At 46.1% G+C, this 27,655-nt stretch overlaps 1 protein-coding gene across 2 annotated transcripts in view; it reads right to left on the minus strand.

The window, feature by feature from the left end:
* The window catches only part of LOC129852019 (PH and SEC7 domain-containing protein 1-like), a 60,447-nt gene that overhangs the window by 26,173 nt on the left and 6,619 nt on the right, over positions 1–27,655 (minus strand). The window contains exons 2-5 of one of the 2 annotated variants that reach the window (XM_055918240.1): positions 15,287–18,174; positions 15,077–15,188; positions 12,694–13,219; positions 12,096–12,557 (exon numbers count right to left, since the gene is read on the minus strand). In XM_055918240.1, the coding sequence (XP_055774215.1) occupies positions 12,096–12,557; positions 12,694–13,219; positions 15,077–15,188; positions 15,287–17,980 (3,794 nt within the window). In that variant the 5' untranslated portion in view covers positions 17,981–18,174. Of the gene's footprint in view, positions 1–3,555; positions 4,227–12,095; positions 12,558–12,693; positions 13,220–15,076; positions 15,189–15,286; positions 18,175–27,655 lie in introns of those variants that run through there. The other variant, XM_055918241.1, reaches the window with a different exon arrangement.

Consider the following 27,655-nt stretch of genomic DNA (forward strand, 5'->3'; position numbering starts at 1 on the left):
ACCAACCCAACCGTGAAGCACGGGGGTGGCAGCATCATGTTGTGTGGATGCTTTGCTGCAGGAGGGACTGGTGCACTTCACAAAATAGATGACATCATGAGGATGGGAAATTATGTGCATATATTGAAGAAACATCTCAAGACAACAGTCAGGAAGTTAAAGCTTGGTCGCAAACGGGTCTTCCAAATGGACAATGACCCCAAGCATACTTCCAAAGCTGTGGCAAAATGGCTTAAGGACAACAAAGTCAAGATATTGGAGTGGCCATCACAAAGCCCTGACCTTAATCCTATAGAACATTTGTGGGCAGAACTGAAAAAGTGTGTGTGAGCAAGGAGGCCTACAAACCTGACCCAGTTACACCAGCTCTGTCAGGAGGAATGGGCCAAAATTCACCCAACTTTTTGTGGGAAGCTTGTGGAAGGCTACCTGAAACGTTTGACCCAAGTTAAACAATTTAAAGGCAATGCTACCAAATACTAATTGAGTGTATGTAAACTTCTGACCCACTGGGAATGTAATGAAATAAATAAAAGCTGAAATAAATAATTCTCTCTACTATTAGTCTGACACTTCACATTCTTAAAATAAAGTGGTGATCCTAACTGACCAAAGACAGGGAATTTTTACTCGGATTAAATGTCAGGAATTGTGAAAAACTTTGTTGAAATGTATTTGGTTAAAGTGTATGTAAACTTCCGACTTCAACTGTAGGTATTCTTTTTGTCCAGATGGGATAGGGCAGTGTGCAGTGTGATGGCGATTGCATCGTCTGTGGACCTGTTAGGGTGGTATGCAAACTTAAGTGGGTCTAGGGTGGCCAGTAAGGTGGAGGTGATATGATCCTTGACTAGCCTCTCAAAGCACTTCATAATGACAGAAGTGAGTGCTACGGGCAGTAGTTATTTAGTTCAGTTATCTTTGCCTTCTTGGGTACAGGAACAATGGTGGCCATCTTGAAGCATGTGGCGACAGCAGACTGGGATAGGGAGCGATTGAATTTGCTCGTAAACACACCAGCCAGCTGGTCTGCGCATGCTCTGAGGATGTGACTAGGGATGCCGTCTGGGCCAGCAGCCTTGCCAAGGGTTAACACGTTTAAATGTTTTACTCACTTCGGCCACGGAGAAGGAGAGGGCGCAGTTCTTGTTAGCGGGCCGTGACGGTGGCACTGAATTATCCTCAAAACGGGTAAAGAAGGTGTTTAGCTTGTCTGGAGGCGTGACGACTGTGTCCATGACGTGGCTGGTTTTCTTTTTGTAGTCAGTGATTTCCTGTAGACCCTGCCACATACGTCTCGTGACTGAGCCATTGAATTGCGACTCCACTTTGTCCCTGTACTGGCATTTTGCTTGTTTGATTGCTTTGCGGAGGGAATAACTACACTGTTTATATTCAGCCATATTCACAGACCTCTTTCCATGATTAAATGCGGTGGTTCGCTCTTTCAGTTTTGCATGAATTCCGCCATCCATCCACAGTTTCTGGTTAGGGTGGGTTTTAATAGTCACAGTGGGTACAACATCTCCAATGCATTTCCTTATAAATTCACTCAGAGTCAGCATATATGTCAATGTTATTCTCTGAGGCTGACTGTGAACATTTCCCAGTCCGCGTGATCAAAACAATCTTGAAGCGTGGATTTCGATTGGTCAGACCAGCGTTGAATGGTTCTACTCACTGGTACATCCTGTTCGATTTTCTGCCTATAAGACGGTAGGAGCAAGATGGCGTCGTGGTCGGATTTTCCAAAGGGAGGGCGTGGGAGGGCTTTTTATGCATCGTGGAAGTTAGAGTAGCAGGGGTCGAGTGTATTACCCCCACGTGTTATGCAATCAATATGCTGATAGAATTTAGGTAGCCTCTCTCAAATTTGCTTTGTTAAAATCCCCAGCTACAATAAATGCAGCCTCAGGATATATGGTTTCCAGTTTACATAGAGTCCAGTGAATTTCCTTTAGGGCCATGTTGGTGTCTGCTTGAGGGGGAATGTACACAGCTGTGATTACAACTGATGAGAATGCTCTTCGAAGGTAATTTTGCCGGCATTTGATTGTGAGGAATTCTAGGGAGTGAGGAGCGTGATTGTGAGGAGCAGAAGGACTTGAGTTCCTGTATGTTGTTATGATTACACCATGAGTCGTTAATCATAAAGCATACACCCACGCCCTTCCTCTTCCCAGAGAGGTGTTTATCTCTGTCGGCGCGATGCATGGAGAAGCCCGGTGGCTGAACTGATTCCAACAACATATCCCAAGAGAGCCATGTTTCCGTGAAATAGAGAATGTTACAATCTCTGACGTCTCTCGAAGGCAACCCTTGCTCAAATTCTGTCTACCTTGTTGTCAAGAGACTGGACATTGGCAAGTAGTATACTCGGGAGCGGTGGGCGATGTGCACATCTACGGAGCCTGACCAGAAGACCGCTCTGTCTGCCCCTTCTACGGCGCCGTTGTTTTGGGTCGTCTTCTGGGATTAGATCCATTGTCCTGGGTGTTGGTCCAAACAGAGGATCTGCTTCGGGAAAGTCTTATTCCTGGTCGTAATGTTGGTAAGTTGACGTCGCTCTTACAGCCGGAAAGAACTATTGGAAATATGTAATAAGACTTAAGATTTCCTAGGGTAACATGTAAGAAATAATACATAAAAAACGAAATACTGCATAGTTTCCTAAGGACTTGAAGCGAAGCGACCATCTCTGTCGGCGCCATCTTGTCCATTATCATTTCACACTTAATTATTCATAACGTTGGACCATTCATTACAAACAAGCACCTGATAAAGTAAGCCTCCACTTTCTTTGAGAACTTAAAGCAGAGTTTCCCAAACTCGGTCCTGAGGCCTCACAGGGGTGCACGTTTTGGTTTTTGCCCTAGCAATAAACAGCTGATTCAAATAATCAAAGCTTGATGAGTTGATTAATTTAAATCAGCTGTGTAGCGCTAGGGCAAAAACTAAATATGCACCATTTGGGGCACCCAGGACTGAGTTTGGGAAACACTGCCTTGGGAAACACAAACAAACACTCAAATTACAAAATGACACATTGGTTTTCTTACCCTGTAAGCAGTCTACGTAGAAGGTATGACAGCAATCCATGCTTTGGTTTAGTTTCCCTAGCAGTGGCAAGCACTGTTTCCAAATGCTAACGGTCATGGGACCGATGTTAGCATTTTTCGCACATCATGTTCAAATCATTGTTAAGTGACTTTAGTGAGCTTCAAAATCATTTTTAGATACTTTGGATCATTTATTATTTATTTATTATTATTTATTATGTGCAAAAAAGGCTAATATCACTCCCATGACTTGAACGGGATACGTGCCACAAATGCTAAAACGTTAGTATTTGGAAACAGTGCCAGGGAAACTAAACCAAAGCATGGGTTGCGGTCATACCTTGGCCATAGACTGCTTACAGAGTAAGGAAACAAATATCTAAATTTGTAATTTGGGCGAACTATCCCTTTAACACTGTCTGGGTCCACACACCTCAGACAGACAGACAAACAAACAGACAATTGGAGGTAAAGTACAGTGAAGTGAGGAACTCACCGGTAGATGGCCGGGTAGGGGGCATCCAGACACATGTCTTCCAAAGCCCCGCCCCCCCAGCAGAGCAAATAATGTGCCATATTGTCCCCAGAGCCACGCCCCTTTCGCACCCAACCACGGCATTCGGCGGTGAGGTAACCCTGGCAGTCAACTGTCGGATCTACTGACCACAGCGATTCTCTGCCCACTGTCTAACCACATGTGGACACCGCCCTGCTCTCCGCCTGAGCCTAGCAGGATCTCAAATACAGTACATTTCACAACATCTTCTCTTCCATTTCCCCTCCTTTGTGTCTGGATTCTCTCTCTGCCTTATTTGGCGCCCTAATATGTTGCCTTTAGCCTGTTGCTGCCCTCCCCTGCCGTCCTGTCTACCACTATCTCTCTCCTTCCCTCTTCCCTATCCAGCTCCCTGTAGCTCTCTCGTTCCAAACTTTGAAGTATCCAAGCTGGTGGACACAGTATGTGGTAATAACTTGGCAGGATCTTTGTTGAACTCAAAGTTACACTTGGTCAGTCTCAGTCTTTCACTCTCTCACTGCCCTCTCTCTCGGTCTGTATTGGTCTGGTCTGTGTGTGCCTCTCTCTGCGAATCGCTCATCAGCTGGGCTATTTTCCGCTGCTGGAGAAGGTATGCATTTCCTCTCTCCATGGCTGCAAACCCCCTCCTATCCCCTCACTCTTCTCTTCCTCTCTTTGTCTCCCCTTACATTCCCTCTCTCCCACTGACCCCCCTTTTTATGTTTCTAACCTACTTTCTGATTTCACATCTCAGTCAGCTCCTATATCTCAGAAAATACACATGTATCAGATTTAAAGCAACAATCAAGGAACAAATGTTTCAGTAAAGCCAAACAAGTAGGAATGTAAGCTAATCAAAGTAGCCTACGGCAGGTATTCCCAAACTGGGAGTATGCGCAATGCCGTCGGGGAAACGAGCAATTAAAAATATATATATATTGTTTTTTTTTTATCTTCACATTTTCAAACAATCCATTTATATTTTCCAAGGGGTCTATTCATTTGGGTGATTTTTTTCCCCCCTCGCCTAAGTAGCCTCGTTTCACTGCCAAAAATAAAATTAAACCATCTAGTGTTCAGCGAAATAATGTCAAACTCAAGTAGCCTAGTGAAATAATTAACATCCAATCACATTAACCGTTACTCTCTCGCGGGAATTCCACTAACGTTCAGTATGTAGCCAAACAAGGCTGCTGCTCATTCCGGTCGCTCAAAAATTGCTAAATGGTTAAAAAAAAAGTAGGGCCCGTGTCCAAAGAGACACATACCAGCTCTACCGGTAGTTCTGCTACTACCAGCAGTACTACACCTGCAACTGTCGACGACACAAGTTGTTCTACTTCCACGAGCACATCCAATGCTAGCATCAGTAATTCTACATTTGTTATTAGCCCAGCTAACATGGACACTGACGGAATCTGATGCAGCCAAAGAGCTACTGCCCCCTTACCCGGGAAAGCACCGAACAACAGAGGAGGCGCAAATATGATGAGAACTACATTGATTTGGGGTTCACTTATATTGGGAGTAGTGCCTTTCCTCAGCCATAGTTTGTTATATGTGCAAAAGTACTATCTTACAACTCGATGAAACCATCACTCTTGCGCAGACATTTAGAAACAAAACATGCCAATTTAAAAAATAAGCCACGGGAGTTTTTTGAGCGATATCTAAGACAACTTTCGAGTAATAAGACATGTATAAAAGCAACAGATACCATGAATAAGAAGGGGCTAAAAGCGTGAGTTATATGGTGAGTTACGAAGTGGCTAGGACAGGCAATCCCCATACTATTGTGGAGGACTTAATTATTCCTGCTGCCACAGATATGGCTGGGACAATGCTGGGGGAAAAGGCCAAAACAACTATACAGACAATGACTTCATCAAACAACACTCTTTCACGACGCATCAGTGTCATGGCAGATGTTTTGAAATAATTACTGCTTCGCATACAAGCCAGTGAATTCTATGCGTTACAGCTGGATGAGTCAACAGCCGTGGCGGGCCGGGCACAGCTCCTGGTATATGTCCGTTACGTTTATGGGTGGTCAATTAAGGAAGACATCCTCTTCTGCAAACCACAGGAAGCCAGGACAACAGGAGAGGATATTTTTTAAGTACTGGACAGCTTTGTGACATCAAATGGACTTTGGTGGTCAAGATGTGTTGGTATCTGTACTGATGGCGCAAAAGCCATGACAGGGAGACATAATGGAGTGGTAACACACGTGCAAGCAGTTGCTCCCGACGCCACTTGGGTACACTGCAGCATCCACCGATAGGCTCTTGCTGCCAAAGGAATGCCTGACAGACGTTTTGGATACTACAGTGAAAATGGTTACTTTGTTAAAGCAAGGCCCCTGAACTCTTGTGTATTTTCTGCACTAGGCAATGATATGGGTAGCGATCATGTAATGCTTTTACAACATACAGAAGTGTGCTGGTTATCAAGGGGCAAAGTGTTGGCACGTTTTTTTTAATCGAGAGACGAACTTAAAGTTTTCTTTACTGACCATAACTTTCACTTGTCTGACTGCTTGCATGATGACAAGTTTCTCACATGACTGGCCTATCTGGGTGATGTTTTTTCTCACCTGAATGATCTGACTCTTCGCAACTATATTCAATGCGCGGGATGAAATTGAGGCTATGATTAAGAAGTTGGAGCTCTTCTCTGTCTGCATTACCAAGGACAACACACAGATCTTTCCATCATTGTTTAATTTTTTGTGTGAAAATGACAATGTCAAATGTGATACAGCGAAGCACCTGAGTGAATTGGGTGCGCAATTATGCAGCTACTTACCTGAAACGGATGACAGAAACAACTGGATTTGATATCCCTTTCATGCCCTGCCTCCAGTCCACTTACCGATATCTGAACAAGAGAGCCTCATCGAAATTGCAACAAGCGGCTCTGTGAAAATTGGATTTAAATCAGAAGCCACTGCCAGATTTCTGAATTGGTCTGCGCGCAGAGTATCCTGCCTTGGCAAATAGCGCTGTTAAGACAATGATACCCTTTGCAACCACGTACTTACGTGAGAGTGGATTCTTGGCCCTCACTAGAATGAAATCTAAATACAGGCACAGACTGTGCGTGGAAAATTATTTAAGACTGAGACTCTCTCCAATACAACCCAACATTGCAGAGTTATGTGCATCCTTTCAAGCACACCCTTCTCATTAATCTGTGGTGAGTTATTCACAATTTTCGATGAACAAATAAAGTTTTATATGTAAGATGGCTAAATAAAGAGGAAAATTATTGATTACTATGACACTATTATTTGTGCCTTGGTCCTATAACAGCTCTTTGTCACTTTCCACGAGCCGGGTTGTGACAAAAACTCACACTCATTCTTATGTTTAATGAATGTGTGTGTATAGTGTGTGTGTGACAGGCTTACAATGATGGCAACAACAACAAAAACATTTGAGTGTGCGCTAACCCTGGTGCTAGAGGGGGTATGCAGCTGGAGGTTGAATGTTTAAAGGGGTACCGAACTATAAAATGTTTGGGAACCACTGGCCCACAGCAATGACACCATATATGTTCCTTTATAAATACATTTAAGGTATTATGGTTTCTTAAGGTTTTACTTGTTAATATTTTTTCCAAACAAATCTGGTCCTAGAACAATGGGTCTTGGATCAAAAGCCAAGTGAGGTAAACTTAATTTTCTCAAAATCAACTTGTAAACCTGGACGGATGGTTAAATCAGCTTTTGATTCGATCAAACTGCCTTTTGTATCATTACAGACTACAAAAGGGAAACACAGCCGAGAGCTGCCCAGTTACACAAGCCTACCAGACGAGCTAAACTACTTCTATGCTCGCTTCGAGGGAAATAACACTGAAACATGCATGAGAGCACCAGCTGTTCCAGAAGACTGTGTGATCACGGTCTATGCAGCTGATGCGAGCAAGACCTTGAAACAGGTCAACATTCACAAGTACGCAGGGCCAGACGGATTACCAGGACATGTACTGCGAGCATTCGCTGACCAACTGGCAAGTGACATTTTCAACCTCTCCCTGTCCGAGTCTGTAATACCAACATGTTTTAAGCAAACCACCATAGTCCCTGTGCCCAAGAACACTAAGGTAACCTGCCAAAATGACTACTGACCCGTAGCACTCACGTCTGTAGCCACAAAGTGCTTTGAAAGGCTGGTCATGGCTCACATCAACACCATTATCCCCGAAACCCTAGACCCACTCCAGTTTGCATACCACCCTAACAGATCCACAGATGATGCAATCTCTATTGCACTCCACACTGCCCTTTCCCACCTGGACAAAAGGAACATTTATGTGAGAATGCTATTCATTGACTATAGCTCAGTGTTAAACATCATAGTGCCCTCAAAACCCAGTACATCACTGGGGCCAAGCTTCATGCCATCCAGGACCTCTATACCAGGCGGTGTCAGAGGAAGGCCCTAAAAATTGTCAAAGACTCCAGCCACCCTAGTCATAGACTGTTCTCTCTGTTACCGCACGGCAAGCGGTACCGGAGCGCCAAGTCTAGGTCCAAGAGGCTTCTAAACAGCTTCTACCCCCAAATCAAATGGCTACCCAGACTACTTGCATTGCCCCCCCCCCCCCATTGACTCTGTACCGGTACCCCTGTGTATAGTCTCGCTATTGTTATTTTACTGCTACTCTTTAATTACTTGTTACTTATATTTCTTATTCTTAATCATATTTTTTTTATACTGCATTGGTGGTTAGGGGCTCTTAAGTAAGCATTTCACTGTAAGGTCTACTACACCAGTTGTATTCGGCGCATGTGACTAATACAATCTGAAGTAAATGACTATCGCCCCGAAGCACTCACTTCTGTCATTATAAAGTTATAAAGTGCTTAGAGAGACTAGTCAAAGATCATATCACCTCCACCCTACCTGACACCCTAGACCCACTCCAATTTGCTTACCGCCCCAATAGGTCCACAGATGATGCAATCGCCATCACACTGCATACTGCCCTATCCCATCTGGACAAAAGGAACACCTATGTAAGAATGCTGTTCATTGGCTACGGCTCAGCATTCAACACCATAGTACCCTCCAAACTCATCATTAAGCTTGAGACCCTAGGTCTCGACCCCGCCCTGTGCAACTGGGTCCTGGACTTCCCGACGGGCCGCCCCCAGGTGGTGAAGGTAGGAAACAACAACTCCACTCTGCTGATCCTCAACACTGGGGCCCCACAAGGGTGCGTTCTCAGCCCTCTCCTGTACTCCCTGTTCACCCACGATTGCGTGGCCATGCACGCCTCCAACTCAATCATCAAGTTTGCAGACAACACTACAGTGGTAGGCTTGATTAACAACAACTACGAGACAGGCTACAGGGAGGAGGTGAGGGCCTTCGGAGTGTGGTGTCAGGAAAATCTCACTCAATGTCAGCAAAACAAAAGAGATGATCGTGGACTTCAGGAAACAGCAAAGGGAGCACCCCCCTATCCACATCAACGGGACACAGTGGAGAAGGTGGAAAGTTCCTCGGTGTACATATCACCAACAAACTGAAATGGTCTACGCACCCAGACAGTGTGGTGAAGAAGGCGCAACAGCGCCTTTTACAGGTGCACAATTGAGAGCATCCTGTCGGGCTCTATCACCGCCTGGTACGGCAACTGCACCGCTCAGGGCTCTCCAGAAGATGGTGCGATCTGCACAACGCATCACCGGTGGCAAACTACCTACCCTCCAGGTCACCTACAACACCCGATGTCACAGGGAGGCAAAAAAGATCATCAAGGACAATAACCACCAAGCCACTACCTGTTCACCCCTCTTCCATCCAGAAGGCGAGGCCAGTACAGGTGCATCAAAGCTGGGACAGAGAGACTTAAAAACAGCTTCTATCTCAAGGCCATCAGATTGTTAAACAGCCACCACTAGCACAGAGAGGCGGCTGCCTACCTACAGACTTGATATCATTGGCCACTTTAATAAATGGAACACTAGTCACTTTAATAATGCCACTAAGAATGTTTACACATTTCACATTACTCATCTCATATGTATATACTATACTATCTATTGCATCTTAGGCTCTCTGTCACTGCTCATCCATATATTTTATACTTATATATTCTCATCCCATTCCTTTACTAGATTGTGTGTATTAGGTTTTGTTGTGGAATTGTTAGATATTACCTGTTAGATACTGCTGCACTGTCGGATCTAGAAGCAGAAGCATTTCGCTACACAAACCATGTGTATGTGGCCGTTAAATTTTGATTTCGATTTGAACTGGATGGGACGATACAATGGATATGAGTAGGTCTACACATACTGTAGGAGAACATACACGGAGTGTACAAAACATTAAGAACACTTGCTCTTTCCATGACAGACTAACCGGGTATAAGTTATGATCCCAATTGTTAAATCCTCTTCATCTACACTGAGAGTTAAAGAAGGATTTTTAAGCCTTCAGACAATTGAGACATGGATTGTGTCTATGGCATTCAGAGAGTGAATGGGCAAGTCAAAATATTTAAGGGCCTTTGAAATGGATATGGCAGTAGATGCCAGGCGCACCAGCTTGTGTCAAGAACTGCAACGCTGCTGGGTTTTTCACACTCAACAGTTTCACGTGTGTATCCAGCCAACTTGACACAACTGTGGGAAGCATTGGGGTCAACATGGGCCAGCATCCCTGTGGAAGGGAGGGCAGGGCGCAACTCAATATTAGGAAGGTGTTCCTCATGTTTGGTATACTCATTATTTGTTTTATATAATAATGTACACGTATGCATACTGTATATGAACATTCACTAGTAGGGCCCGAGTACCTAGATTTTCTCAGGCCCATATTAATAGAATTTGTCTCGTAAACAAAGTTATAATAACTCCATTCTTAGCAGGGTTGGAGGTATATATACTACACCTTGCAATATACTACACCTTGCAATGAAAATTACACCAATTTAGTTACCCTTGTTACCCTTGTTCACGTTTCAAGTAAAACATCAGGCACACACATCCAATCAAAAGTCCACACCAATACTTTAACCATACCGCTGAGCCCAAATCACAGGAATTCAAACCACAACTCAATCCCTCCATGTTACAGACAGTACGGTACTCAAAACTAATTTCTGGATAAACGTTCAACAAAAGAAACAGTGGCTCTCTGGCCTCATCTAGTGGTATAACTGAATTTCTGCGGTTGAGTTTCACAGGCATATAAAGTACACCATATACACACAAAAAAAAGTATGTGGACACCCCTTCAAATTAGTTGATTTGGCTATTTCAGCCACACTCGTTGCTGACAGGTGTATAAAATCAAGCACACAGCCATGCAATCTCCATAGACAAACATTGGCAGTAGGATGGCCTTACTGAAGCGCTCAGTGACTTTCTATGTGGCACCGTAATAGGATGTAACCTTTCCAACAAGTCAGTTCATCGAATTTCTGCTAAAGCTGCCCCGGTCAACTGTAAGTGCTGTTATTGTGAAGTGGAAACGTCTAGGAGCAACAACGCCTCAGCCGTGAAGTGGTAGGCCGCACAAGCTCACAGAACGGGACACACGAGTGCTGAAGCCTGTAAAAATCATCCCTCCTCGGTTGCAACACTCACTACCGAGTTCCAAACAGCCTCTGGAAGCAACGTCAGCCTAATAACTGTTTGTCGGGAGCGTCATGAAATGGGTTTCAATGACCAAGCAGCCGCACACAAGCCTAAGATTGGCAAGCGTCGGCTGGAGTGGTGTAAAGCTCGCCGCCATTGGACTCTGGAGCAATGGAAACGCGTTCTCTGGAGTGATAATTCACGCTTCACCATCTGGCAGTCCAACAGACGGATCTGGGTTTGGCGGATGCCAGGAGAACGATACCTGCCCCAATGCATAGTGCCGGCTGTAAAGTTTGGTGGAGGACGATTAATGGTCTAGGACTGTTTTTCATTGGTCGGGCTACACCCCTTAGTTCCAGTGAAGAGAAATCTTAACGCTACAGCATACAATGACATTCTACACGATTCTGTGCTTACAACTTTGTGGCAACAGTTGGGAAAGTGCCAGATCAAATGCCAGATCAAACATATGCCAGTCACACATGCTTAGATTATAGGCGAAGTAATTGGGAACCTCCATTCCAGGGACAACACATGGCATGAGATTTTAGTGACAGTGGTCGTCTAGCAGCAGTAAAGAGATGTATTACCAATGCAGCATAAGCTGTTTATCATTATGAAATTGCATAATATGATCCTATATCTTATAATGGGATCTTCATATAACAACATGTGTTGCCACCATCACCATCTGCCAGCACACGCCCCTGAGGACAATGGCAAACAAACACACAAATGCACTCAAGAGATGTCACAGCTAAATGATTCTTTGGAGATTGTTAAAATGTTGTGTGTGCAGCTGTGTGTGTGCGTGCGACCACTTTCTCCTGCACGGACACTGCAGAGAAGCTGATACAAAATAGTCTAAATGAAGCAGACCTTAGATGTCCACTGTCCACGTTTATCTGTCACTCACCTGATGAGAGTCAAGTCTAAGTTAGTTCGCAAGCAGTCTTTCTCCAACCGGGACTTCCCTCCTGAAGTATAATTCTGCTCAGAGGTGCTGCTGAGCCTCTCTCCTGTAGGGGCCAGGGTGTTCTCAGAGCATGTGGGGTCAGACACACTGGGGAGCTCTGGATGAGCCAGGGGGGCAAAACTCAGCTCAATGATATGACGCGCACTCTCACAAATTTGGCTCTGGATCTTAGGGGTGAGGGTGGGCATGTCAAAGGTGAATATGGGCGGTCCGCTGGAGGTCAAGAGGTCAACGCTGTCCAGGCTGCTGTAGGAGGTGCCCTTGACTCGGTGAGACTCCATGATCCTTTCGAAGTGGCGGCTGAAGGAGTCCAGGCTGTCCACTGAGGTCCTGCGAGGGCTGGTCACTGAGATGGGGGACATCAGGGCTGATTGGGCATCCGATATGTGGTCCAGGGGACAACTACAGGAAGAAATCATGTAGAATGTATTAGGAACACATGAGGTATCTGATTGGCAAATATCTACTATATTTGTGTCCCTATCAATGCTTTACATACTGACTACATGGTGCGTCTGAACTGCAGTGAATATCTCACCCCTTCAGCAGCAGACTGTACACTTGATTGTCCTCCTGGGTGGCATGCTGTCTCTTCTTATCCCCCTGCATCCTCACACTGGCCCAGCTCACCACCTCCTCCTCTTCCTCCTCCAGTTCGTCCTCCTCTCCGTCAGTGCGCACTATGGTACTGGCGCTGGAGGCAGAGGTGCCGAGCACACTGCGGTTACTCCCAAAGGCTGAGTCCACCTCCTCCTGCTCTCTCTCGGCCTCAGCCAATATCACCTCATCTAGGTCTGTTTCCCTATAGCATTTCAGGGGCACTGCATCTAGGTCCGTCTCAGCATAGTTGATGGCTCTGCGGATGATGCCCGTCTTGGGAGAGAAGCCAACCACAGTGACCGGGGGCGGAGTCCCCAAATCCACAACCTGCTGGACATCGTGATAGGATAAACTCTGACTCTCATCGTCCCATCCCCTCCAGTGACCTGTGGGCTTCAGGAGCAGGGAGGAGGTGGGCAAGGGAGACTCACTGGAGGTCCCACTCGGGGGGGCTTGAGAGGAGTCTGGGATATCAAAAGAGACAAAGAGAGCATGTAAAAGTGAGTAGGAATAATATAGAACAATTAGCCTGTTCTAAAAACCATGCAAAACTAGTTTTTTTTTTTAAGTTCTAAAGATCATTAGTCATTTTTTGATTGTATTCCATTATGATTGAGTATTGAGTGGACTGACTACGGTAATAACATTCAACATTTTGGTAGCACTTAGTAAAATGACCTGTTCTAAAAACCATTCAAATGTAATAAAATGACCTGTTCTAAATGTATAGATTGTTATTACAGTGGTACTGTTTATTGACATTCACTGTTTTGGGACCTATAACAGACGGTCTGGGGTGAACTGAGTACTGTAACATAATAGGGACTGATGGAAAATGAGTGAGAGAGATGCAGAGATATAGAAAATGTAATCAAAAGCAAGGGAACAGATTCTCTAAAGTCCAAATACTTAACAGGAAACACATTAGCTGTGTATGAGGCTGAGATGTCAAGACTCTAAACTATCAATAAAGGTAAACAAAGAAAGTGTTTGTTTGAGAAGGAAGAGAGTCAGACTTTAATAAGGACAGAGCTGATGCCAGGCCATAAAGCCAAAGATAGCCAGAGCTAATTGGATTACAGGAGTATTGTGAAAGTAGCTGCTTGTTTACGAGAAGGGGCTGACAAACTAGGAAGTCTGAACTGGAGGAGGAAGAGTAAGACAGTGAGGCAAATCCTGTGTCCATAACCAAGTGGGAAGGTCGTAATTTCCAGTTGGATGCATTCATGTGCTTTGAACTAGTTTGAGAAATGCTGATTGGCTAATGGCCAACAAGCTGCGTCAACCATAAACTAAAAGAACAGCTTTCATGTACACTGAGTGCACAAAACATTAGGAACACCTTCCGACTATTGAGTTGCACACCTTCTGCCCTCAGAACAGTCACAATTTGTCAGGGCATGGACTACAAGTTGTTGAAAGCGTTCCACATGGATGCTGGCCCATGTTGACTCCAATGCTTCCCATAGTTGTGTCAAGTTGGCTGGATGTCCTTTGTTTCCCACTAGTAATAACCAGTTGGAGGGATGTTCAAGTAGATTTTTCCCAGTTATATTCACGTTTATCGTCGAAGGAATGAGCGTTACACCGAGGCCTGTACTCTGGAGCGGGATTGATTTGGAGGTGGAGGGTCCGTCATGGTCTGGGGCGGTGTGTCACAGCATCATCGGACTGAGCTTGTTGTCATTGCAGGCAATCTAAACGCTGTGCGTTACAGGGAAGACCTCCTTCATGTGGTACCCTTCCTGCAGGCTCATCCTGACATGACCCTCCAGCATGACAATGCAACCAGCCATACTGCTCGTTCTGTGCGTGATTTCCTGCCAGACAGGAATGTCAGTGTTCTGCCATGGCCAGCGAAGAGCCCGGATCTCAATCGCATTGAAGCACGTCTGGGACCTGTTGGATCGGAGGGTGAGGGCTAGGAACTTGCAGGTGCCTTGGTGGAAGAGTGGGGTAACATCTCACAGCAAGAACTGGCAAATCTGGTGCAGTTCATGAGGAGGAGATGCAATGCAGTACTTAATGCAGCTGGTGGCCACACCAGATACTGACTGTTACTTTTGACCCCCCCCCCCCGCATTGTTCAGGGACAAATGATTCAATTTCTGTTAGTCACAGGTCTGTGGACCTTGTTCAGTTTATGTCTCAGTTGTTGAATCTTGTTATGTTTATACAAATATTTACACATGTTAAGTTCGCTGAAAATAAACGCAGTTGACAGTGAGAGGAGGTTTCCTTTTTTTCTGAGTTTATATGATAAGTACCACCTTCCCACTTGGCTATGAATGCAACATTAGAGCTCTTTCAGGACCACCCACCTTTAGAATCATGGCTGTCCTCCATGGGCTGTCCAAACAGGAACTCCCATTTGGCACGGGCAATCTTCTGGGAGTGCAAGGATGGGCCCAGCACAGAGGAACCGCTTTCCGACTACAACACAACAGACAATGAGAATGATTGAGTAGGTGATACATAAGGTATAATGTACACTTGTAAATAGTCGCTCACACACACACACACACACACACCTGCATCCCAGAAGCTGTCTCTTCAGTGTCATTGCTCTTCTGGCTGGACTGGCTGGATGTCTCTGGAGAGAGACAGTCCCTCTCTGGCTGAGTGCTCTCCCCCAGACTGCCTGTCACTCCACTGGAGCTTTGGGAAGACACCAGTGCCCCACTATGGTCCTGGGTCTCCCCCCTCTGCTCCCTGTTTACCCCATGTTTATACCCGTGATACCCCAACACAGTTGCTCCATCCCTCCTCTGCTGCAGCTCCTCCTTGGTCACCAGATACACTTCATCACCATCAGCAGTAGGACTCTCACTATTGGACTCCTCCCTGTCCGCAACGGACCCATTCTCCCTCCACTGCTGCATCCTGGAACTCCAGCTCTCTGGCGGCTCCATGTCAAGTCCTATAATCAGCCGCCTGCTGTTCTCCGGGTTGTCCCTCGGACCCCCTCTGTTGAAGCGGGTGTCATATGGCCTCCTCTCCAGGCTGGGGGAGCCCCGGTCTCCCATGTACTGCGGTGGCTGGTGGCGGTGCAAGGTGGGGCTGTCTTTCGTCAGCAGCTCAGCTCTCTGCAGCCGAGGGTCTATGATAGGGGTGTGGGACGCTACCACCAGGTGCAGCGTAGCTGGCATAGCAGGGGAGGAGATTCCCTTCTGCAGTAGGAGGGGGGAGGCTTGCCCTTGTCTTTGACCTGGTCTAGACTCTCTGGAGTGGAGTCCAGCTCTAAGAGACTCCTTGTCTGTCCACCTATGGTCCTGTAAGTGTGTGTGGGTGTTAGCTTCAGGGTGGGGCTGTGCTGGAGAACCCTGGCCATGGAGGGTGACGTAGGGTTGAGACTCCCTGGAGATGTAGCCAGACTTGGGGCTCTCTGACCTGGTGGAGTTAGCCTGGGACGGAGTGGGGGAGGGAGTCCTCCTGTCCATGAAGATAGTGGAGAGCTTTGTAGCATCCTCTGCCAGCTTATGGGCCATGTGAGTGCTAGTGGCCAGGGAGATACTTCTTCTGTCACTCGTCTGGTTCATTCCCTCTCCCAGCTTGCTGTCATTTGACTGACCTGACTGTTTGGAGTTAACCTTGTTTGGTAAGCAGGGGCTATCGCTAGGAGTGCGGCTGCTGGTGTGGCTGCTAGCCCTCTGGTCGCAAGAGGTTGGGGTGCTGGTAATCATGCTTGCTGGTATTTCATGCTGAATTGCAGTGGGCCTGCCTGCAGGTAACGGTGGGCGAAACTTGGAAGACAACCTGGGACTCTCGTCCCCAAACTTGCAGGACAACCTGGGACTCTCGTCCCCAAACTTGCAGGACAACCTGGGACTCTCGTCCCCAAACTTGCAGGACAACTTGGGACTCTCGTCCCCAAACTTGCAGGACAACCTGGGACTCTCGTCCCCAAACTTGCAGGACAACCTGGGACTCTCGTCCCCAAACTTGCAGGACAACCTGGGACTCTCGTCCCCAAACTTGCAGGACAACCTAGGGCTGTGGTCCCCACATTTTGAGGACAGCCTGGGACTCTCGTCCCCTTGCCACAGCCTGTGGTTCTGGACACCATGGTGGCAGCTAACACTGGAAGGGGACATGGTGTAGTTGTAGTAGGACTGCCTGGCTTGAACAGAGAGCTGGTGAGAAGCTGGGCTTCTGGGGAGGCCATTCAAACCACGGTTCCTGTCAGAGTCTATGAGGTGTGCATTGACTGGCAGCGTTTTGGCACCCCTAGGCAGAACCGGGGACCCACCCCAGGACTGGCAGCGGGGCTGCTGCTGGTAGTGCCGAGGCAGGCTGGGGCTTCTGTCTGGGCTGTAGGCCGCCAGTCTGCGCCTCAGTTCCGGGGAGCCAAATTCCTCCATGGCCCTGTAGGTGGCCTCTCTGGCTACAGTGTCCAGAGTGGCCCTGCGGAGGCAGGGGGAGCTCCTGGGGGACCTGCCCGAAGTGGGACAGGACAGTTTGGGGCTGGAGCTACCGGAGCTGTCTGACCACACAGGGTCACTGAGCCTCTTCCTAAGGTGGGCAGGCATATACCCTTCCTCCACGCCTCTACTGAAAGGGTTCTCAAGTACACTTTGGCACACAGCACTGCGGGGGCTATCCACAGACTTAATGCGGGCTTTCTCTATGTAGCTAAAGCTGACCACAGAGCACTTGCCCTCGTCCCCCACACCAGAGCCATCGTAGGACCTGCGCCCACTGGTTGGAGTCGAGGGGGACGTTATTCTCCCAGAGGAGGCAGGGGATAGGGGCACCCTCCTGTGGTAGTGCTCAATGTCTGAGGAGCGGGTGAGCACCAGACTGCCATGCTGCGGCCCATTGGGTGTAGACTGGAGAGTGGAGAGCAGCTGACCAATCCCCTCGTAAGGCAGACTCTGCCCGTGGTGTGTGGGCGGTCCGGAGTTGTCCGGTAGGTCCGGCTGGAAACTGACAGATTGTCTGGAGGAGGACTTGGAGGTGAGGCTAGGACTGCTGCCCCCATCTTTATGCAACACCCCTGGGGACATGGAGGCTGGGCTGGGGGTGGAGGTGGAGGGGCAAGTGCAGGTACAGGTAGAGGTGGAGGTAGAGTGGCTGGGGGTGCGCTGGGACTGAGGTAGGATGTCAGGCCCTTGGAGCACTAGTGGGTGCATCCCCTCGACACCAGCTCCCAGCTCCTTCCCTTCCTCCCCCGGGACAGAACTCACCTCCACATACAGGTGCAGGATCTTGCCTGACTTAGACATGGTCCCCACACTGGCCTCAGTGGAGCCTTCGGTCTATTTTTTGTCTTTTTTTGGTCTTTGATAGTACTAGTGCTATTAACATAAACCTCCTAACCCCAAATGAAACAAAATGGATCCATTTGGTGAGGGTTAGTAAGCTGGAGGATGATTGGCAGGCCTCTTCGCCATGCTGCAATGCTCAGCTTCTTTTCAGTCTGCCAAAGAGAAAGAAAAGAGTCAATAATATGTTAGGACCATTTAGAAGAAAGACAATAAAAAACAAACAAACAAACTGACACAGAAGGATATCAGGGACTCTTACTGTATTCAGAATCCATGGTTGAATGTGTGTGTGTGTGTGGTGTGTATTTTTTGTTTGTGTGTGTTCACCTAAGTTTGTCTCGGAGGAGCCGAATGTGTGTCATGTTATATAAAAAAAAACTCAGATCCGCTCATTTGCATAACCTGGGAGGTGATTCGGTCATGCCATTGTCTACCAGAATCCCCGAATGACTCCATGTTCTAGGTGCTTTCCCCTGACCCCCTGGGCAGGTGACTGTAGGCAACACAGACATCAAAAACAGCTACTCCCAGTCATTTTGGGTGAGGCTCAACGTTGGTACCTCTGAACCTACTATCATGGTTAGCAGGGTCAGGTCCTGCTGTATCGGTACCAACCAGTGGAGGCCAATTGTGCATAGCGCAATGCTGGAGAAAGTGCATGCAGAGTACTCACGTCCTGTAACTGACTAATCGATTGAAAACTCATCAACCACAGCCCTGTCAACACTTAACACATAGTCGAGGCTAAAAGTTGAGAATGACACAAATATTAATTTTCACAAAGTCTGCTGCCTCAGTTTGTATGATGGCAATTTGCATATACTCCAGAATGTTATGAAGAGGGATCAGATGAATTGCAATTAATTACAAAGTCCCTCTTTGCCATGCAAATGAACTGAATCGCCCAAAAACATTTCCACTGCATTTCAGCCCTGCCACAAAAGGACCAGCTGACATCATGTCAGTGATTCTCTCGTTAACACAGGGGAGTGTTGACGAGGACAAGGCTGGAGATCACTCGGTCATGCTGATTGAGTTGAAATAACAGACTGGAAGCTTCAAAAGGAGGGTGGTGCTTGGAATCATTGTTCTTCCTCTGTCAACCATGGTTACCTGCAAGGAAACATGTGCCGTCATCATTGCTTTGCACTTAAAGGGCTTCACAGGCAAGGATATTGCTGCAAGTAAGATTGCACCTAAAATCAACCATTTATCGGATCATCAAGATCTTCAAGGAGAGCGGTTCAATTGTTGTGAAGAAGGCTTCAGGGCGCCAAAGAAAGTCCAGCACGCGCCAGGACCCTACTGGCACCACCAGTACAGAGCTTGCTCAGGAATGGCAGCAGGCAGGTGTGAGTGCATCTGCATGCACAGTGAGGCGAAGACTTTTGGAGGATGGCCTGGTGTCAAGAAGGGCAGCAAAGAAGCCACTTCTCTCCAGGAAAAACATCAGGGACAGACTGATATTCTGCAAAAGGTACAGGGATTGGACTGCTGAGGACTGGGGTAAAGTCATTTTCTCTGACGAATCCCCTTTCCGATTGTTTGGAGCATCCGGAAAAAAATCTTGTCCGGCGAAGACAAGGTGAGCGCTACCATCAGTCCTGTGTCATGCCAACAGTAAAGCATCCTGAGACCATTCATGTGTGGGGTTGCTTCTTAGCCAAGGGAGTGGGCTCACTCACAATTTTGCCTAAGAACACAGCCATGATTAAAGAATGGTACCAACACATCCTCCGAGAGCAACTTCTCCCAACCATCCAGGAGCAGTTTGGTGACGAACATTGCATTTTCCAGCATGATGGAGCACCTTGCCATAAGGCAAAAGTGATAACTAAGTGGCTCGGGGAACAAAACATCAATATTTTGGGTCCATGGCCAGGAAACTCCCCAGACCTTAATCCCATTGAGAACTTGTGGGCAATCCTCAAGAGGCGGGTGGACCAACAAAAACTCACAAATTCTGACAAACTCCAAGCATTGATTATGCAAGAATGGGCTGCCATCAGTCAGGATGTGGCCAAGAAGTTAATTGACAGCATGCCAGGGCGGATTGCAGAGGTCTTGAAAAAGAAGGGTCAACACTGCAAATATTGACTCTTTGCATCAACTTCATGTGATTGTCAATAAAAGCCTTTGACACTTTTGAAATGCTTGTAGTAACATCTGTAACATCTGACAAAAATATCTAAAGACACTGAAGCAGCAAACTTTGTGAAAATGTATATTTTTGGTGTCATTCTCAAAACATTTGGCTACAACTGTACAACCATTTACATCTCACTATTCCCTGGCTAACTGTTCAAATGCAGACCACAAACAACATTTCCATATCCTTAAAAGAGAGACCAAAACAGCTATTAGATATGGTTAACACAAGGCTATCACTAGTCTCAGCAGAAGCCAGAGGTAGGCTGTTCTAGAGACACCCTGGTCTACAAAGCAAGGCGTCCTTGGCTGACAGGCTGACTGGCATGGACTTCCAAATGTGCTTTCTATTCATGCTATTAAATAGCCATGGCGAAGCAGCTTGAGTGTCTGGGGAGGCAGGTAAGAGTAGTGTTCTGGTGTTCTCTGCTCTGTTAGGTGTTCTGTGAGTAATTTGTTGTTACCAGAGAATCCTCAACTACAGAGAACAGTCTGACTCCTCTCAAAATAGTGCATCAGAAGAGTAAAACCTGAAAATGTCTTTCCAAAATAGTAATGTATCATAGTATCATAAGCTCCTGGCTGTAAACAATTTGTAATCATACAGTACAGGTCTTGCTTGGATGGTTGGATCTGTGATGAACTCCACAAATGTGTCTGATTGCTAGTTGGAATCAGACCCTTTAGAGATCTGTTGGATTAATCAAAGCTATTTTCAAAGGTGAGGGATCCTTGAACTTGGAGGCTCAGAATGAACCAAAACAAGAGACAAGGCAGGCAGACAAGTTACCGTGGTTACCCAACACATTCCACGTTTTTTATTATCAATCCAAATGTGTAGTGTCTGTCAAGTTCACACTCACACCAGCTCCTCAGTCTAGAATAGCAAGTGTGAAATTCTCTCAGTTTGAGTTCAATTACACAGAGAGGCAACAAATATGGATATTGAAATTGATATAATGTCTGGTTAAATTCGATATTGGCTCTGACAGTGTCAACCTCTCAATAGTTTATTTTTGAGAGGTCATGGGCCCACCTTTAGAGGAACTTGTTCTCTCTATGTTGTCTCCACGTTGTTTACCTTAGTCACGGCAGGACAGTCATTACCACACAAATCATAAGTAGGAGGAGGAAAGCCCCAACCACTGCCACTGCCAGCACCCTGCTCTAATATTAGCTCTTACCGGACGCAATGTTGTCAGCCTGATCCTCACACATCACGTACAGACACTCAGAGACACAAGTAATTATAATGTAGCGGGTAGTTACCAAGGCCAGATAATGGTAATTAATGCAAAGTAATGAATAGTTTGAAAATAATATTATGCAATTTCTTTGTCTGGAAATGTGATCACTAAAGATAAACAATCTCACACATCTGTGTATGTACGCCTTCGAAATGCCCTTAAGGGAAATAGTGTCATGATCCAAACCATCCCAGATGCTAAATAACACACACACACTCACAAGCTGGATGCAGGGGCTGATCATGACTATCCGAAATCCCAGGAAAAAGCAGGGTTGTGTCATGACTCTCCTGGGAAAGTGCCAGGCATGGTAGAGGGCAGTCACACATACACGCCTCACACACCCATAGCTGCACAGTCACTGCAGAGACACACTAACGCACAGGGAAGGGAGGGATCCTCTCCAGTAGTTGTAAACAAACATATCATCTAACCTACCCTTGGCCTGTACTGTGTCCAACAACCTTTATAAAGAGAAGGGAAAAATATTTTTTTAGTGATTCAACACAGCAGCCTCTGGTCTCACACTGTAGAAAATGTAATGAAATGTGAAGGTGACAGCAGATTGTAAATTACACAGAGAGATCCACATTGATGCACACACTCGTACAAACACGTACTCTGATAGGGGCGTTCTGAGAAGATGTCTGTGACAAATGCATGGCCTTTGTGATTACGAACCTGTTGAATTGACTGCAGTTAGGCTACGTGACCATCTTGCTAATCATATTCCCCAGCCCCATTTACCCTCATCTTTTGGCCTGAGCCTGCATCCCTGTGCAGTTTCATTTTTAACCCTGTACAGTAGGTATAATAAAGTATTCACCCACCCTTGGATATTTTTCACATTTTGAACACGTTACAGAGTGAGATTGAAATAGACTTAAATTGATTTTTTTGTGATTGAGCCACACAAAATACTCCATAAAGTCAGAGTGAAAAGTCCTGTGGAGAATCCTGAACATGGCAACCAAACTTAGCACGGGTCATACACTAACCTGAGGACAGGAAGAATAAACCTGTTTCACTCTCTGAACAACAGCACAGAAAGGGCTGCATTTCAGAAAAGCAGGTAGGGCCCTCCACAGTGCCAAACATTAAACTACAGTATGTACCATCTCCCCCCCCCCCCCCCCCCCCCCCTTAAAAGATTTAGATGCACTGTTGTAAAGTGGCTGTTCCACTGGATGTCATAAGGTGAATGCACCAATTTGTAAGTCGCTCTGGATAAGAGCGTCTGCTAAATGACTTAAATGTAAATGTAAATGTACCATAAGTATTCACCCCATTGGATTTTTTTCAATTTTTTTTGCATTACAAAGTGGGATTGAAATAGCTTGATCTGCACAAAATACTGTATAATGTCAAAGTGAAAAGAAAATTCTACAAATGAATCTAAAAATTAAAAAAAAATCAACAAAAATATAGTCGTGGCATAAGTATTTCGCTTTGTTTAGGCAAGCCTAAATTAGTTCTGGAGTACAATTTTGCCTAACAAATTACATATACATTACATGGACTCACTCAGTGTAAAAGAATATGGGTTGACATTATTGAATGGCTACCCCTTCATCTTTCACCCATACTGTACATCTGTAAGGTCCCTCAGTCAAGCAGATTCAACAAAACATACCAGGGAGCTTTTTAAAAGCATCATAAAGAAGAGAATTGATTAGTAGATGGTAACAATAACACATCAGGCATTATATATATTTTTAAGTGTAGTTGCAACCCCCCCCTCATGTCTCTGATCACTACTTTGTTTCCTCCAACCCTACTCACTCAATCCTATCCTTTCTTCTTCCTGCTAAGTCCTTCTCCCTCCAGTCTCCTGACTCTGTCTATTTGACCCTACTTTTCTCCCTTTCTGCATTCTTTGACTCTCACAGTCCCCTTTCCTTCCAGCTGGCCCAACCTTCCCCTCCTGCTCCGTGGCTGAGCGTCTCACTGCATGCTAACAGAACAGGGCTGCGGGCAGCTGAGTGGAAATGGATACTTCCGGAGGACCTATCATGCTTTCGCTCCCTCCTTTCTACCTCTGTATCGGCTGCTAACGCCGCTTTAAATCTTTTTTTAATTTTTTTTAATTCGTTTTACTCTACATACAAAATGTATACGTATGAACAAAATCCACTTTCTATCACTCAAAACGTCAAGCTTCTGCCTCCAACCCTGGGAAACGCCTCCACTTTCTCGTCCCTCCTTAACCCTCCTCTCCCTCCCTGCGTGTGACTTTGTCAAGCACTTTTATTTTTTTGTTAAAAAGGTTGACGACATCCACTCCTCATTCACTCCGCCTACTCAGCCTACTGAGTCCACTGGTCCCACTCACACAGAACTACCCTGTGACTAGGGATGTTCCTAGGGATGTCCGGCCGCCCCTCCTCAAGAAACCAACACTACAGACCGATATCCATTCTTTTCTTTCCAAAACACTTGTGCATGCAGTCTCTGACCAACTCCCTCTCTATCTCTCAGAACAATCTTCTTGACCCTAACCTGTCAGGCTTCAAGGCTTCAAGACCACTCTCCACTGCGTCCGCTCTGCCAAACCTGACTTGCTTTCCTCTGTTCCTCCTAGATCTATCTGCTGCCTTTTACACTGTGAACCATTAGATCATCCTCTCCATTCTCTCAGGGTTGGGCATCTCAGGCTCTGCACACTCCTGGATTGCATCCTACCTGGCAGGTCGCGCCTACCAGGTGTTGTGGAGAGGATCTGTGTCTGCACCACGTGCTCTCACTACTAGTGTCCCACAGGGCTTGGTCCTAGGTCCTCTCCTCTTTACACAAAGTCACCCATCTCTGTCATATCCTCACATGGTTTCTCTTAAAACTGAGCTGCTCTTCCTCCCGGGGAAGGCCTGCCCGCTCCAAGACCTCTCCATCACGGGTGACAACTCCACTGTGTCCCCCTCCCAGAGTGCAAAGAACCTTGGATTGACCCTGGACAACACCCTGTCGTTCTTCGCAAACATCAAAGCAATTGTGCCATCAAACCCCTGCAACTTATCCAAAATGCCACAGGCCGCCTGGTTTTCAACCTTCCTAAGTTCATCCATGTCATCCCGCTTCTACACACACTCCACTGGCTTCCAGTCGAAGCTTGCATCCTCTTCAAGACCTACGGAGAAGCAAGGGGAACTACCCCTCCTTACTTTCAGGCTATGCTCAAAGCCTACACCCGAGCACTCCATTCCGCCACCTCTGGTTTCTCGGCAGCTCCCACTCAGCCCAGTCAAAGTTCTTATCTGTCCTGGTACCCCAACGGTGGAACAAGCTTCCCCCTAAAGTCAGGACAGCGGAGTCCCTGCCCATCTTTCGAAAACATCAGAAACCTTACCTCTTTGATGAGTATCTTAATTAACGCTCACAGCGCCCTCAATTTATTTCAATCCCACTTTCTAATGCAACAAAATGTGAAAGAAATCCAAGGGGGTGAATACTTATGATAAACAGCAATGCTGTACAATGGGTGAGACCACAACACATACAGTAGTTCACCTCAGCTATCCCTATACACTGGTCAATCATGATTAGTAAGGTGTTGTGTTAACTGCAGAACACACAGAGGGGCGATGAAGAGTCGAGTCACAAGACAAGTTGTAACACTATCTGTGAATGCCAAGGTAACTGACAACGACCTGAAATGGACACCTACTTGTGTAATAGAATGCTGGGTGACAGTTTTACAAAAGCACCAAAAATGGGGGGGGTTAACAACAACAACAAAAAGAGTTCAGTACAAAAAACTTCTGGTTGGCGTGCCCCAAGACGTTTTGTTGTCCTTATGCATGTAAATATGACTACTACGTAGATACACTAAATCTATAGGGTGCCTATTTCTGTATCGAATTACACAAGGTTAACTACCTGTTCTTGAGACAGGGGACAGGATCCGTGCTTACGTCATTGAATACAAAGTAGTCTGGCAGGAGTCAGACGTGAACAAATGAAGCAAAGGTCACTCTAGGCCACTGTATAAATAGTTAAGTTAATTGGGCCCGTATGAAGTGGAATAAATCCAGTTATTCAAAAGTTATCTTTCTGGATTTCGCCCTGACTGAGGACATCAACCAGACTGCTGGAGACTATTACAACCATGAGACAGAACTATTATTTTATAGCTTTTAAAAAATGTCAGATCCATTTAGTTTCATCAAATTCAAACCCCAATTATCACAGACATCAATCTCCCCTGATGACCAGATGGAGGAGAATTTGAGGGAGATTAGATTAATAAAAAAAAAAAATACTTGCTCCTAAATCATAACACCTCAAAAATCATGTCTGGTTGTTTTGGTTTTTCACAGACTAGCAACTAAGTAGACAATAAAAAATAAAAAAACACACATCTGTCAATTCTAGCCATTTAAAAAACAGTTGACATATAAAAGTATTTTTAAAACAAAGAGACCAATAGACATTCATATTAATAACATCACATGTTGAACTGGTTGTTGAAAAAGGCATACTGGGTAGAGTACAACCTCATAATAGCACACTCAAGGATCAACATGTGTCCCCCACCCTTCTCTTCCTTCTTTCTCACACACACCGATAAGCAGGGCAGTTTGGCAGACTTTTTCTGTTCTACCTAATAGGATTCCACCCCAACCCCCCCCAATTGCTGTTCAAATCTAATAAAATGTTATTTGTCACATGCTTCGTAAACAAACAGGTGTAGACTAACAGTAAGTAAGCATTTCCCTGTCAGTCTACACCGGTTGTTTACGAAGCATGTGATGAATAATTTGATTTGATTTGTTCAATCCACAGGCACACATACACTGCGCACAGAGTCCCACTATAACACCAATCTCTCTTACCTCAGACTCCTCCCCATCTCGCTAACAGCATCCCCTGAGTGGCAGCAACAAAGGCTGGGACTGACTCCTTCCTCCCTCTCCCTCTCGTCTCCCTTTCTCCTCTTCACCACCTCTAAACTCACAGTGGCTGTCCGTTTTGCCAGCTCATCCATACTGGATTTACGCCTCCCACACTACTCAGTGTGTGCTCCTCCCTCCCTCCTCTTCCTCCTCCTCTAGACTCCCTAAGTCCAATGGAGCGCTGTCTTCCACCTCCTGCCTCTCATGGTGCTTTGTCCCTACCTCCAGGAAGAGTTCTCGACCAATCAGATCCCTTGATCCAGTGCCGTCTTACCGGCCCAATGGCTAGTGGTGTAAAGTAGTTTGTTTAGCACTAACAGATGGTCGAAGACAGTGCAGCTTATAGTTCCTGTGGAGGTAACAAGGTCAGACAGGACTGGCGCGCCAGGATAAAGAGACAGGGCTAATTTGAGTCGTAGAGTCCGGGGTAAAAGTTGTGATCCTCTGAGGAACTACAAAGATAGACAAATCCGGGGCGTCAGGTTCACACGCTCACCCTCGGACAGTCAGTGTTTTTCTATCCCTCTGATAACCCCACTAGCACTCTCTCTAGGTGTCTACACTGACTGGCTGGCTGGCTGTAGCATGGTCTCTCCTCTACCTCACCAGGAGGTTCTGGACTTGGGAATTGTATGTAATACATTCTGTCAATCAAGTTTGATGACAGATAAACAGCAGAGCAGAGACCATGTAAGTTATTATGCTCTCACTGCCATATGGAAGTGACAGCTTAACAAATGACACCCCACTATATTGTGCCAGTCCTAACCCTCCCAGCCTGCCACCCCGCCTCACTCTCTATTTTCTGTGGCTTGGCTGCGATCAAAAGTGAATTTCCACACAACTTCCCCAGTCAATCTTCTCCTGGCTGGTGTCCGATCCTTCCAGACAAGAACGAGGGGAAAGGAAATGCAGACCTCTGGATTGGTCTTTCCAGACAGACATTTTAAACTGACAACGCAAAATCCAAAATCCAGACTGGGAAAACAAGCTTTACTAATGGTGATCTTTAGAGACTTAATAAGTCTTTGTGAAGCTGTAAATGGTACTGTGGCTTCGCGGAAGTGAATGTGTGACTGGATTGACTTCACTTGGCTGACACCAAGTGGGTTTCAGAGTCACATCAGACCCAAACACAATGTCCGATTTCAAAACAATGGAGCCTAACAGCTGAGACAGATGCACGTGAGACCGATTCAATTTCATGTCACAAGACTGACCCTGAAGTCAATTGTATGTAGCTGTATCCTAATCTTTTGACCCATCAGCAGCTGAGCATATAAGCAGATCAATTCCATGTACAGTACGGAACAATCAACCCCTTACTCACCAAGATGCTTATCACCAAC

This window comes from Salvelinus fontinalis, chromosome 1 (genome assembly GCF_029448725.1).
Source record: "Salvelinus fontinalis isolate EN_2023a chromosome 1, ASM2944872v1, whole genome shotgun sequence".
Taxonomy (NCBI): domain Eukaryota; kingdom Metazoa; phylum Chordata; class Actinopteri; order Salmoniformes; family Salmonidae; genus Salvelinus; species Salvelinus fontinalis.